The sequence below is a fragment of the Carettochelys insculpta genome, chromosome 1, assembly GCF_033958435.1.
Source record: "Carettochelys insculpta isolate YL-2023 chromosome 1, ASM3395843v1, whole genome shotgun sequence".
NCBI classification, from domain to species: Eukaryota; Metazoa; Chordata; order Testudines; family Carettochelyidae; genus Carettochelys; species Carettochelys insculpta.
In genome coordinates, this window is record NC_134137.1 from 15,228,735 (window position 1) to 15,243,561 (window position 14,827).

The 14,827-nt window shown below is 47.2% G+C and overlaps 1 protein-coding gene across 2 annotated transcripts in view; it reads left to right on the forward strand.

Annotated features, from left to right (window-relative positions):
- The window catches only part of RAB6A (RAB6A, member RAS oncogene family), a 90,514-nt gene extending 79,000 nt beyond the window's left edge, over positions 1–11,514 (forward strand). For both annotated transcript variants that reach the window (XM_074979190.1, XM_074979106.1), the window contains exons 7-8: positions 7,210–7,276; positions 11,318–11,514. In XM_074979190.1, the coding sequence (XP_074835291.1) occupies positions 7,210–7,276; positions 11,318–11,382 (132 nt within the window). In that variant the 3' untranslated portion in view covers positions 11,383–11,514. The remainder of the gene's footprint in view (positions 1–7,209; positions 7,277–11,317) is intronic.
- Positions 11,515–14,827: the final 3,313 nt, after the last annotated feature.

Sequence of the window (14,827 nt, forward strand, 5' to 3'; positions counted from 1 at the left end):
TTGGTTGGACCAATTATCTGGCATAGGAAATTGTAGTGTACCTGGACTTTCCTGAACTGGCTGTTTTGCCTGAGGTAAGTGGAGGAGGAGTGACCCATTAGTCTGTTGTGGCAGAGCGAGATGTGAAAATTGCCTGGTGGAAGTCTCCTTGTGCCTATTGCTCTGACATGCTTCTGCATTTCACCCTCCGCCTTGAAAAGGTGCCAAGCGGGTGCAGCTGCCTGTGAAATTCCGAAGTCAGTGAGATAAAATACACTGACTGCTGAAGTAGTGTGAAAGGGATAAGGTCTCTGAATGAGGCTGCTTTCCAGCCATCCTGCTTTCCCTAATTGGATTTATTCACACATGTGCTGGCTCATAAGCACATGGCTCATAAAAGAGAAAATAGCTTTTCTTAGCTGCCGATTCCCTTTTCTGTCCAATAATGTTGGTTGAAAATCTAGTGAAAGGCATAAATTTTGTTCCTTGCCTGACTGTAAAGAAGGAATTGCTGTATTACATTTATCCTCTCTGTCAACAGCTGGTTTTAAATGCCATAATCTCATCAGGTCCCATCAACAGGTTCATTTTTTAAAAATGTGAATTTTTGGCTGAGCTTGTGACCTTGACTTGAAGTGCTGGTTGAGTGTAGCCAGCCAGCCGGGCGGGGAAGGGGTATGTGGCTCATGTTCCTCACTTCTGTAATATCATCCTTCCAGGGATTTCAAAGCACTTTAAACAAATCAACAGAGCATGCTGTGAAAAAGGCCTCCTAAAAACTGTGGCACAGAGAGGTGGCGTGATTTCACCCTCCTCTGCCCATTAACATATAAGAAGTCGGAAACTAGCAGCTTTTTTAGTGTTCTCCCTAGATCTTATTGTGGTCTGGCCAGATTTTCTAAAGAGCACCACCTCCCCAGCTGGGTCAGACTTTGAGACTCCTATTTAGGGACTGGAATAAGTGGATGGATTTTCACTGTTGCGGCCTGTTGGGTGCTGAGCCAGCCTGGGGTCATCAGCTGTGCTCTACCTACAGTTGTCCTTCGTCCTTGCATTCTGTTTCTGTTCGGATATCACAGGTGAACTCAGACCTGGTTTCATGTCTCTCAATGGCTAACAAAGCCACACGTTGTTCTAGGAACCGTAGTGAGTAAATGTTTGTGAGCCTGTTAAGTCATGGTTTACCTGACTGCGTCGCTCCTCATAGTTCCAGTGCCTCCATTCATCTTTCTCAGCACTTCCATGTAGAATTTCCTCTTAAAATCCCCACTGAAGTATAAAGCTACTTCTGCTCCTCCCTTTCTTTACCCAAGTTTGCATGTGGGGAGCTTCCAGTGGCTTGTTTTGTCTCCTTATGGGCTCTTTCCCCGTGGCTGGGTATTTAGAGGTTCCAGAGAGGAGACAAGAGAGGATGATTATCCAATGGTAAGGACACCAGCCTGGGCCTTTGGGGAAACCCAAGCTCAGTTCCCAATTCTGCCACAGACTTCCCTATGCCAGAGGAAGTGACTATGGCCAGGTCTACCCTAGACCTTACAGTCAATTGTAGATGCGCAGTTCCAGCTGCAGCAGTTGCGTGGCTGGAAGCAACTTATCTACAATTGATTTATCTGGCCATCCTCACAGAGGGAGGTCGCTGGGAGAAACTCTTCCATCGACCTCCGTTACTACTTATGAGATTTAGGTGTTGACCCCCGATAGTTCAGTTTTGTGCACATGCCTATTAGGCGTGCAAATTCGAACCCTGAAGACATACCCTAGGTGTTGTGCCTCAGATCCCTATCATCCAGCTAGGGAAAATAGCACTACCCCGCTTGCCAGGGGTGCTGGGAGGATACTTAGAGGGTGAAGTAATCATACTACAGTAACATGGTCTATAGTACAAGCACCGAGAATAGATAACTAGGAGACTGCATTGATGATATCTTTGAATTTTCTTCCTCAGTAGTATGTACAGTACATGGGCCTGGATGGTAAAATAGCCCTGGGAGGGTACTTGAGCTTTTTTGCTTTGCATGTCCCCTCCCCTGCTCTGTGTGCACCCTAATGCTTTTGAGTGCTGCTGTGCATCTAGCAGATGCTTTATTGAGCTGGCTGTCACCTGCAAATTTGCTTGAGTACTTGATATTCTTTTGCTAATGTGCATTAACTTGCATTTGTCAGCAGTGAATTTCATCTGCCAGTGCACATCTCATTTGGCTAGCTTGACATCCCTGTGGAGTTATTCGGGTTAGATGAAGCAGCAGATGCGTGCTTGTCTGCGAATCTTGCTAGCTGGGTAACCCCCCTGCTCCTCCCGCTTTCTCCAGATTGTTCAAGAAATACATTTATATCTCACTACAAATCCTTGAGGCTGCCAGCTCTTTGCCTTGTTGAAAATCAACATTTTGTTCCTTGTTTTTCCTCTGAGTCAGTTTCTCATGCTTAGCAGAACTTTATCCCTCTGCTCTTGGCCTCTTACATTTCCATAATAACTTCTTGGAGGATTGAAAGTCTGAATTATATTTTTCAGTTGTCTGTGCTTTTATTGACATCCTTGAATAATTCTAACAGCTTTTCTGTCCTAGAAGTCAGGTAGAGATGTGGAAAATCCCGTTTTTAAGGTTTAATTGTGTAAATCTCAGGGTCTGCCCCTACTGACTTTCATAAAGACAGAAAAACAATGCATGTGCAGCAGAACAGCTGCCTGTGACCCAGAGGAATAGTGTAGCTCGGTCTGTTTGCATGTGGAATCTAGCTGAATATACGTGATGTGGAGGAATAGGGCTTGAGCTTTGCCTAGGGAAGCCTCATTTTGGGCGCTCAGGTGGGAGGCTTTTCCCTCAGCGTGAGTCCTGTTCCCAGGTCTAAAGCCAGAGCAGGCTTTTCTTTGTGACTGACAAGAAAATGAGAGCAGGAAAAGCCTAGGGAATGGGCTGTCGTATCTGTGAATCTGGATTAAATGTGCCTGAAGTGAAAGCATCCTTGAAGTTCTAAAGGAATCGTACTATTTTTGTAACATTTGATGCATGTCTTTCACAAATGAAATGCTTCAGCTTGGAACTGGGTGATAGTCCAACTTCCCTCCACATCAGTTTGTCACCCTCAGCTACAGTAGGAGAGTTTAATGGTTGCTGTGGCTAATGTACATTTTCTTCTGTTGGTAGTTCAGGGCGCTCTTCATTCTTAAATTCCTGCACTCTTGGCTCAATACTGTTGGTCCTGGTGACTTTCTGCTTTGTAGTTATATTGTGCCAGCACCTTTTTTTGGCCCCCCCAAGTCTGACCTTCTGATCTCGCCTATGTCTTTCCAGGCTTGAAAATGATGAAAGCTTCCTTTTGAACAGAAATGATCACTCGGCTACGTTGCTCTGCAGTGCAGTTTATACAGCCATCATAAATGGTCATGGTGCTTTAAATAAAATTTTCCCGCACTGAAAATCTTACCATCTCTGTTCAGTTTCTCATATGCAAGGTTTAGAGGTGAGCATGCTTTCAGCTCCAACAAGCACATTCTGTGCCTGAGACAGACCTACAGGACTTGTTTCAGCAGTGATCAGGCCCTGCAGACTGCAAGCCCAGAGAGAGCCAGCTTCTAAGACCCCCGCGGTGGGAAAGCTGCCCTTTCTCCTAGCAATGGGCTGGTGCTGACAAGAGACTTGTGGACTTTTGGAAAAAGTTGCCAGATATTATGAGTATGACGTCAGTTTTTTGTTGTAATGCGGCAATGAAAGAGCCCTGCCTTGGGCAAGTCTATATTATTTTGCAGGAAGGATTATTCTGCATCCAGAGATTAGATGTGAAGGGGACAAACTGCCTCCCTCCAGCCAGGAACGCAATTCCTGAATAGGACTCAAGTGAAAAAGTACTTTGGTGCTTTAAGTGTAAAACGTGAGCAGCTGGGGTAGTGAATGTTTGAAGGAGAGATGAAGTGGTAGGCAGGCCAGGCTGAGCTGGTAAAGAGGGAATTTGGATACTGCCAATAATGCGTTTGGCTTGTCCCAAAGTTACTACCAAAAGAGAACAAGGCATTTCTATTCTGGAAGTGTGGTTGGCATGAGTATAATGCTGGACTCTTAGGATCTGCAGTAGCTTCTTGTACTGTTGGCTGTAAAGATTTTGCCTTTGAAGGCAGATGATCAGTATTATATTGAGAGAGCCGATGTGAAGACCAGGATTTTCAGTGTTTTAAAAGAGAGCGAGATAAATTCATGGAGGTTGGGTCCATCAATGGCTGTTAGCCCAGATGGGTAGGAACAGTGCCCCTAGCCTCTGTTTGTCAGAGGCTGGAAGGGGATAGTAGGAGCCGGATCAGTCAATGATTACCTGCTCTATTCACTTCCTCTGGGGCGTCCAGCATTGGCCACTATTGGAAGACAGGATACTGAGCTAGATGGACTTTTGATCTGACCCACTATGGCCATTCTTATGTTGAAATCCTCCTTTTAAACATGAATGGAAGGAAAGCAGTTGACTGGGCTGTCTGCAAATGATGTGATGACAATGGCCATGAGAATCTTGCAGACCAGCTGAAAAAGAAGGGGAAGCTGGTCCTGTCTCCCTGACTTCCTCTTGTGATCCGAGCAAAGTGCCAGCGTCTTTCCAATTTAAAAGAACTTTGTCTTAAAAAATGCTTTGGAGGCAGTGCTGCTTTTCCTAGCAGTTGTATGACGTATGCTGGCAAGAATCTGCCTCAGGGAGCATAGGTGGGGGTAATGAACTCAAGCTCCCCCTCTGTACACTGACTTGCCAAATTAGTGTAGCTATTTCCTGATCAACAAACCCTTCCCGCCATTCATACTTTGGAAGAACAGGCATTTACCCTGTAGATTTTCATGCCTTCCCCTTCGTCTCCTCCAACCTCCATCCACAACTGAGGAACAGTAAAGTTAAATATCTGAGAAGCTGGTGTGCTTTGCTGGTATTTCTTGTCAGTGGCTGTTCATTATTGCTTTTTTGTAGCTGGTGTATGAGAAGTCGGTTAAATCTTTCAAAGAGGTTGGACTGTGTGGATGGCTCAAAGGAACTGCTGGAGGACATGGAGACCAGCAGTGGGATACAAACTTTTGTTCTTCTAGGTCAATGCTTCACATCCATCCCATATTGGTACTTGAGCTGTCCCAGAGTCTGGGCTGTACCGTGTTCTGGTCTCAGGTCACATCCTGGTACACATTGCACATGTGGTGGTTTCCTTGGCTAAGGACGGATTGGACATAAAGAAGGGAGATGATTGGGGATTTCTAAGCTGGTACTTTCTTATTGAATGCTTTAGATGACACATGACCAAGATTCATTACCAGGTGTGATCATTAGCTCTCACAGTACAGACTGGATACTGGCTGGGCGTGTGGCGTAAACATCCCTCAAGAAGCGGGTGAGAGAGGTGCTATGGGGGAAACTTGCTTTGCTGAGGCCTCTGTTATGCCTCCTGTTTAGTTTTGGCATCACACCTTGTAGCAGCCCCACACACATCAGTAATGGCAAACAGACCTAGGTGAAGTTTGGGCCACCCCTCAGGTCTGTTACAGGTAGGCATGGTCGTCTTTTGTTCCAGCAACACTTGCATAGTGGCTCATGCCAACAAAGTCTTGCTCAATTTAATTTCAGCATTGTTTACAGGTGGTAAATTCATAATATGAACAGGTTCACCCCAGATGTCTGAAAACAGCCATGGAAGTTGTTCAGTTTCCGGGGGAGCTGGCTTCTTGGAGTAGGTGGAAGAGAACTTGTGTGGGTCCAGAGAGATGGGTAAAAACAGTAGGATCTCTTCCAAGGGATACTGCTGTAAGGCTGACACGGTGGCGGTGGGGTTCGGACACTTCGTGTCTGTCACCATAGCAGCAATTGTCTCAGCAGGCCTGTTGCTCTTCAGAAGCAGCCATATTTATGTGCTCCTGATTGGTAAACTCCCAGGCACCTGGACTCTTGCAGCCCAGTCCCCATGGTGCCTCTCAGCACATCGACATAGTGAGCTCAGTGTTTAGCTTATGGAAGTTTAACTCCCTCTGTGTGTGCAGCAGCTTCTTTCTTGTGCCTGCTCCCAGGCAGGAACTGCACACAGTAGCATAGCTCCAATCCTCTGCTTTTGAAAGGGTTGTTCTGTGGGGGCTCCAGACAAGAGGAAAATCACGTGCTCTCTGGCATCTCCTCTTCTCACGCGCCAGAGGAGCATACTTGAGTCGGCATGTAACTCTCAGGTGCACTGGCAAAGACCGTACGGTGTCGTGAAGGGCTGGGCAAGTCCCCTCTGCGTGATGTGGCCGGTTCTCTGGGAGAACACTGCTCAGTAAAGGCACGGTCCTTTGCAGCAGAATGCTCCCGTGGGACGATACCCGAGTGCCACAGTGTGAGGAAAACATTTCCCATGTCACACACGAGCACTGAGAACCTTGGGAAAGGTGTTACTGACAGCGAAATAATGAACAGAGTTGGTGGCACAGGTGCATAGTGGCAGCCGGCTGCAGGTTTTTGCCTAGCGGGTTGAGGAGATGCCGTCTGGCAGCCACTGCCCAAAGCTGAGCTCCATATTGCGGGAAAGATCCTCACTAATTTTAGAAGGTGCAGAAGAGGGGGAAGAAGGTAGGTTGTGATGGAGAGCCTGGCTTTAAAACACCCTGGAGCTGAACACACCAAGGAAAATGCAGTTGGGTGGGTACAAATTAGAGGCAGAAGTCTGCATAAATGGGAAAGGACTATCAAGTAACTCCCAAAGCATGGCCAGGGCCGGATTCACCCTACTTTTGGGGGTGCACGTTTTCATGCTAGAACCTGGCATCTGTCGTGCGCTGTCCGTTGCACTGAATGTGTAACCATTAACTTACACTTAGCTGTCTGTGGGGTTGGGAGGGTCTGAATCCTCACGTTATACACGGGGGAACTGTCTGGGGTGAAGAGATTTGCACGACGTCATTCTGCAAATCAGTGGCCCGGACCACAGTTGGAGCGCCGGGGTTCCTGTCTCCCCCAGTGAGTTTCTTGCTTCCAAAGACACTAATGGATTATTTAACTGTTGCTACATAGCTAGTGTGTGCAGCTAATGAAACCTCCAGTGCTAACAAGGTGGTGCACTCCCGGGTGGCCCAGATGCAAAGGTTACTCTGGGTGCTGGTCTTTTAGAGTAGCCAGTGCAGATCTAGAGCAAGTAAACAAGCACATATAAGGTCACCCTGTGGTGTCCTGCAGAGCTGGAACACGTTGTCAGAAACATCATTACACTTTTAATCCAGTTTTGTTTGCCTTTCTCTCTTGCAGCTTTTCCGACGTGTGGCAGCTGCCTTGCCTGGAATGGAGAGCACACAGGACAAAAGCAGAGAAGACAGTATCCTCTACATGTTCGAATGGCTAGGTGCTTTCCCCAATGGGGATGTGCAATCTCTGAGTAACAGGCACAGGATGGGGGAGGAAAAGCATAAATATAAAATCTGCCCCTGGTGGCCACCCACCTTGCTGTTTTAAGTTGGCTGATTGCTTATAGGTATCCCCGAAGTGTGTGCTGAGGACAGGGTACAACCCTTACAGACTAGTGAGTGGAAGTGTTCCATGCTGTAGGAGCAACCTGGAAGAAAGTGCAGGGACAATCACGGAACAGGCTGTAAGAGAATGAGGGAAGTATTGAGCTTGGCATCACGAGTGGAGCAGAGGTGTGAGGGCTGTGTGGGGACATGAATGTATAAACAGGGCTGGTCAGATGGGAAGAGCCCGGGATATGAGGGCAAGAGGCCTGAATTCAGTGTGGTGGGAAAAGGGGTTAAAAGGAGAGTGTGGTGAGAACGACGAGTAAGGGAACTCTTCACCCAGAACTTGGAACAGGTTTGATGTCCAGGAGGCTAGAAAGGAGGAGTCTGCAGGAGTCAAGAAAGGGCCCTGGAGGATTTGAGGTCCGAGATGTGTTTTACAGAGAATGGATTGCAAGATTTGAGTGCAAAAGTGACTCAAGTGTACAGGCCAGAGTAACAGGAGATCAGTGTGGTGTTAGTGGGTAAAGAAGGCAGAGGGTTCAGGAGGAGACATACACACCATGGCCAAAATCCAGCTGCTTCAGCTGAGATGGGATTGGCTGAATGGAGGCATGTTGTGTGTGTTTCCAAATAGCGTGCAGCGAAGATCACTCAGCGTAGAGTGAGAAGCAAGAGGGTGCCCTGGCGGGAGCCCCTCAAAGAGCAGTATAAGGGGATTTCCCCAAGAGCCGCTTTGCTGAGGTGGGAGAGCCAGGTGATCAAATTGTCAAGGCTTGGAGAAGTTGAGTGCAATGAGCCAACTCCACACTGCTTGCAACCAGTGTCCTCTCCAACTTTTTCCATCATCTCTGCTTCTCTTGATACTACATGTGTAACCACCACCAGGCTGCCTCACACCTCTGGAGCTCAGTGCAGGAGCATCTACAGTTTGAGCTAAAAGCCAGCTGGCTGGCTAACGCCATAGAGGAGACACATTCTTTGTCTGTGTAAGTGGTCCAGGTGCCAGTACATGAGACAGCGAACCACTCCCAGGTGTGTGAGTTACACAAAGAAGAATGGAAACAGCACAGTAACTGGAGACAGGGCTAACGGGCCTCTAAGTGGGTGGGTTGGGGGGGTTTGCGTACATGTGTGCTTTTTTCAAGGGGACAAAGCCAAAGGACAGGGTGGAGTGGAGAAAGGGTGGGACGAGGTGGTTTGTGGCTGGCGCTAGAGGAGTTGCAAGATGAGAGGAGATGGGAATTGACGTGGGTGACGAAGAAGGTGAGATCACAGCAGGTCTTGGTCTTGGAAAGAGGTGGGAGGATGGAGGGGTAGGTCGGATGGAATAATCTATTTCAAATGAGCAGCTGGCAGCATGAGCTTCCGAGCCCCTGAGAGTGCAGTGATGTGGTTCTTTTGGCAAGGAGTGAGGCGGGAATTAGAAGAGAGCACACCTGGCATGGATGACATGAGCACATCAGGTGTAACTAAAGATTCTTTAAAAGCATCGCATTTGTTTCAGAGGAAGAACCATGGATTTAGCAGTTGTGTTGCAGTTGCTAAATCCTGAGCTTCCTCCATGTGACATGTATTTGATTAATCGAGGACCTTCTCTCAGCAGCACACAGCTGCCAGGCTAATCGGGGCCTATTTTATTAATAAGGACAGGGTCAGCTCAGTCCTTGCATGTGCCAGCACCCTGCTGCCTCCACCAGGGAGTTTCATCCAGTCTCCAAATGCGAGAGCAATAAAGCCCCTTTGCGTTGAGCTTTCTGCAGGGTACAGGTAGCAAAGCAACTCACCAGTGTGTCTCCCCTCTTCCATAGAAATGAGTCAAAGCCCAGGGAGGAGGTTTTTTCCACTGCCTGTTATTGACAGAACCCTGTGGGTTCAAGGGGCTAATCATCAGGCTTTCATGCTCCGTAACTGAGCTGTGTGGTGGTGGTGGCAGAGCTGCAGCTTTAAGCCTCTTTATCAAACATCTTTCCTATTAAGTGTGAGAGGATTTAGAGAATGAAAACGACCCGACAGAACTGCGGCAAAGGCCGCTTGCTTCGTTTTCCTTCTGACCTTTCCCCATTTATTTCCTTCCATCCCTTGTAAAGACAAGCGTCCTCCCCGAGATGCTACTAGTCTCATGAATGGTGCGCCAGCCTGAGCGAACTGAGCAGAGGCCCACTGGAGACTTGTGCTGAGCTGCTACAAGCCAGTGTGTTTGGGAATCGGGGGTCTGCACTCTCCCTGGCATTTGTGGGTGCACTTGAACAATGGAGCATCAGGCTTGGGCATCCGAGCACTGCAAAGGGAGCATTTGATCATTTGCATGGCCAGGTGCCATTGCTAGCTGTGGGCTGTCATTGCAAGGGGTAGGTCTTGGGAAAGCAGCACAAGCCACTTAGTGCTACCAGGAAGTGAAAGAGAGCTTAGGGAAGGCAGTCAGGGTTACGTCCCCCACAGGCCTTCCCAGCGCCTGGGAATGCTGCCTAGCAAAAGGGTGGGAGAGAAGGTGCTCCAGCACCCCATCGTGGGGGGTGTGGTGAAGGGGAGGTGGAGCGGATTGGAACAAGCTTCTTTAGGAAGTCAGGAATGGACTGAAGCCTCACCCCTGCAGATAGTGCATTTGGTATTGGTTGCCGTGGAGTGGGTGCTGTGGGTAGAATTAACTGAATGTACCTGTCTGTGTACTTGGGAATTGCCGTTTCCTGATCCGGTCCAGTTAACTGAGTGTGTAACGGTGCCACCAGCACCCTCTGAACCTGTAGGCTGAGAGGATGTACCTTAAAATCCTAATTTTTTTACTCTCCTCTTCCCCCCCACCTGGATTCCTGACACCCAATCACCCATTTCTGGGCAAGCACGTCTGAGGGCTGGACTGCCTGCTCTTCAGGCTGTCGGACTCGTTCAAGCCAAATCCCCGTCTCTCGCTGTGACCCTGCAGTTACTGCCAATGGCTTTGAGCCCTTTTGCTTCCTCACTTTCCTCTTCTGTCTTGCCCCTTCCCTCTCACATGCAGCCCTTGGGCCCAGGGCTCTTCTGGGCAGTGATAACTGAGTGGAGCCCCTTTTTCTCGGAGGTTTCTGGAGCAGCAGGAAGCAACGAGGAGTAACTGCTCGCTTCGTCCCCTTGATGTGAGGCTCTGCAGTGGCAGTGAGAGACATCTCTAAGTTAGGGCCACCAAAGTTCTGCTTGCACAAAACCCAACACCCTGTCCCGCCCCTTCTCTGAAGGTCCACCCTTGTTCCACTCCCAACCCCACCCCAGCTCATCGTCACCAGGGTGCTTGAGGGGCTGGGGGCAAGAGGGGTCTGTGCTCCAGCTGTGGGCTCTGGGCTGAGGCCAGAAGTAAGGAGTTCAGGGTGCAGGAAGAAGCTGAGGCAATGGGTAGAGGCTCAGAGGGGGTGAGGAATGTGCCCGGACCAGTGGGCTCTGGAGTGGCAGGCAGAGAGGTTGAGTGGGTACAGGCACTGGGCATGTGAGTTCCAGGATGGCACCAGAAAGGAGACTTACAGGAGGAGGCCAAGGGTTGGGGATAGTGTGTGGAGGAGGGAGGGTTCTGGCTTGGGGAGGAGCTGAAGATGAGGGGGTTGGGATGCAGGAGGTGTTCTGGGCTGGAACCAAGGGGTTTGACACACAGGAAGGGCATCAGGGCAGGAGCAGGAGGTTGGGGCATGTGGGCCGGGTGGTGCTCGGTGCAGGCCCAGGCAGAGCTTACCTCAAGTGACTTCTAGAAGCTGTGCTGTGTTAGGCCGACTGTGTTAGGGTCCTCTGAAAATACCAGCCAAAAGCCCCACCCGGCTGCAGTGCAGAATGAGAGTGATTTTTGCCAACCATCCTTGCTGGGTCCTGTGTTCGGTGCAAGGCGGTCTGGGGCCCCAGCAGGGCCAAGGGGAGATGTGTTTGCCTTAACTTCCTCCTTCCAGTGATTGACATAAAACTGGAAAAGCCTCAAGAGCAGCCGGTCAGTGAAGGAGGTTGTTCCTGCTAATCCTACGGTGCTCCTCTCACCCTTCTCCGGAACATCACTGCTTCCCCCTCCCCCTTACTCTTCATTGACTGCGGTGTGAATATCGGCTTGAACCGTCCCCTCTCAGTAATAACGTATTGCAATTCATCGTTGCTGGCTGTCTCGTGGAGATGATCTATTAGCTTCACAAGCACACACACACACAAAAGGAAATGTCGGTGTTTTCATTATTTATAAGGAAAAAAATAAAGCCAAAATATTCCAGTGTATTCCAGTTATAAATTTAACAAGATAGGTACAGTTTCTTAATACTTGTTTTTTAATAGGTTATGATATTGCACTTTGAAATAGTGGAGATTGAATAAAGTTTGAATTGGAGTTAGACAAGAAGTAGATACAGAATAACACACCTTATCCACTTGATTTCTCTATCAAACCGAAAATGGCTAGACAGCAAAAGAAAGGCAGAGCTAGCATCGCCATAAAGGTTAGATGCTACCCTCTCACCATAAAAGGAACAAAAGTTAGAATCGGTCTCTCTGCTGGGATTCTCTGAATCTTTTTCAAACCCCAAATGTTTTGGAAACCTGAAGCTTTAGTAGGGTTGGGATGCTGAAAAAGCTGCCGAGTCTTTCGGCCTTGGCTGGGTCAATATGAACAGATTTCCCAGGAAGCATGCCTAGAAATACTAAGTGTCTTTCTGGTAAGGGGTGCTTTCGGAGAGGAGCCCGAAACACTTTTGTGGGAGACATGGTGTGGATATGCAGTTTTAAAAGCATTTTTTATGAAGAACTCCAATAAAGTAATCACTGGAAAGCTTGGAACATGACGTTTTGGCTATTGTGTCAGGGAGAAAAGCAATTTTAAAGAGGGAGTTTTGGAACAGTATAGCATCAGCCCTAAAAACAGGGGAGCTGACAGCCTCTGCAGGCCCCTAGATAATGAGTGGGAGGTGTAGGCTCTTGCTCCAGGCTCCTGGAAGAGGCGGTTCCAAGAGTAGAAGGGGTGGGGTCAAGGGCAGCCTGTCCCAGCCCTTCACACTGCTAGGCGCAGGTGGCCTGATGTTCTGGCGGTGATTTAAAGAACCTGGGGTTCCAGCTGCTGCCACTGCTGCTGCTGTGGCAGGGCTGGCAGCTGCCCCATTTCCACTCCCCTTTTGTGAGCCTGCCTGAAAATGGTTTGTCAGTTGATTGGCGTGTCCAAATTTAACAGGAAGACAAAACACCATTTAATGCAACAAGTAGGAATGTTACCATAATTTACAGTTAATACAGGGTGGATTGATTGAGGACCAGCATACGTTTTTTCTTTTCATGGTCCTAACTAAATGGAGGATATGAGAGGGGACTGCTTACTTGTGAGCTTACTGAAGTAGAATTGTAAGACCTAGGTTAAAAGAAAAAAAAGGGAATTCTAATAGGATGGAAAGAAACTTAACAATTATGCAGACACATGCCTTTAATTTTTAGCATTTTTTTATGTTGGGTCTTCCAAGTTGGTTGATTTTTTTTCATTAGATCTGTATAGTTTGATTAAATAGCTAGGAATTTAGTTTTATATTTAACTGAGCTACAGTTAACCATTTTTCTTTTATATTTATTTCTCTGCTTATTTTTTTAACTATTTTCAGTATTTTTTTGTTTTGTTTTGCTGAGGAATGCAGGTAGAGCTTTGCCAGTGTCACAAGATGTAGCTTCCCAAGAAACACAGAGAAACCAATACACTAGAAGTGCACCCTCGTAATCTTACTAGTCCTTGTGAAATTGCTGTGTCAGTTATTAAACACAATTGTAAATACATTGTTTGCAGGAAGAGTTTTGCTGAGTTCCAGTGCAGGGGAAAAAAAATCCTGGGTTTGCTTATGAGCATTACTTAATCGACAAAATCTTAAGATGGATTTGAAAACACTCACTTCCCTCCTGCCCTTCCCCCACTGAAAATGACCAACCTGGGGGAGGGGGAATCTTCCCCCCTCCCCCACTGCTGTCAGCTGGCAATATGCAGAGGTGGTGTGGAATTCTACATTCCAGAGTTGAATGTCAAATCGTGACCTGCCCTGGGTTTAGAACAACTCTGCATCCTAATCACTTAACGTTAAAGGCAGAAATGAGATGTAAAGTGCTTTTATAATGCAATATTAAAGGCGATTTTTTTTGACGTGGCATGTCTTGAAATAAACATCCATGAAATATGACAGGTCATATTCTTTATTTCAAAGTGGCTGATGCAGGGAGGAAAGCCTGGCTCCTTTTCCTGTACTGTAGTTGCCTTTATTGTGCAAAAAAAAAAAAAAAAACCATCTTGCTGCTTCTAATATTCAGTTGTCTTTGGCTTGGGTTCTTAAAGCAATTCCCTTTGTTTATAGAGTTCAGATTGCTGTAAACAACCACAGCAGTTTTGCCTTCATAAAGTACAAGGAAAACACTAAAACAGAAGGTTTTACAGCTGCTTGTTGCTCTGCAGCTTTAACCTTGAAACATTTGACAAGCCAGCCTTGGGTAAGTCAGATGGTGTCTCCAAGCAAGTAGTTCTTATTCAGCAGCCTTTGTTGTGCTTATTTTAATGGGTTTCTCATGTGAGTGAGGGTTTGCAGGATTGACCCATTGGGACTTGTTTTTGCCTGAGTGTTAGAATGTGACCTGGAGGAGCCATCTCTTGAACGTGTTAAATACTTTGTGGTGGCATAAACCGGGAGAATTTACGTGTGTAACATTTTCAGCTGGTCGTGGTCGAGTCCTGCTGAAACCAGGGCATACCTCTGCCTCACCCACATTTAGTGCGGCTTGTCCCTGCAGTCATATGTAATCTCATATTTGTTTCCATGATTCCCAACACGTTTCAATATCACCCAGTATTTTTTAGTGAAACGAAGCCCACGGAAGCAGGATGTTTGGTGTCTGTATGATGCTTCTTTCTTCCAAACCATCTACCATTCCTTTGCTCTATCCTTGCAACCAGTTGACCCACTATAACAGGCTCATTTGTAAATAGGGTTTTAAAAAACAGTCAAAGTTTCTGCTTTGTTTCTTTTCCCCTCCCCCTCTGGCTGGATAGATGTACAGTACATTCTGCAACTGTCCATATTCACTTTTTGTCTTGATGCAAAGTAGCTGAAGAAATTGTAAAATGGGGGGAAAAGGTTCTTTCTCTTCTTCATGTTGGAATGTCACTGGTACCTCAGCTCTGTTTGATAATATAAAACGACAGAAGCTCCTTAGTGCTTGAACTAAATAAATACCTGTCTCATTGGAACTCTCTTTGATGGCTCTTTTCTCCAAGAACATCCATTAATATACATGGTGGGTTGAAGGCTGGAAGGGCCTCCATGATCTATATACATTGTAGAAGGCTTAGATCTGTTTTCCCTTGGAACAAGAAAATAGATCAAGCTACCTCCTCCTCCGAAGTAATCTTAATGTGTCCATGAGAGACTCTCCAATGTAAGCCACCATGCCCTGTTCTGAAG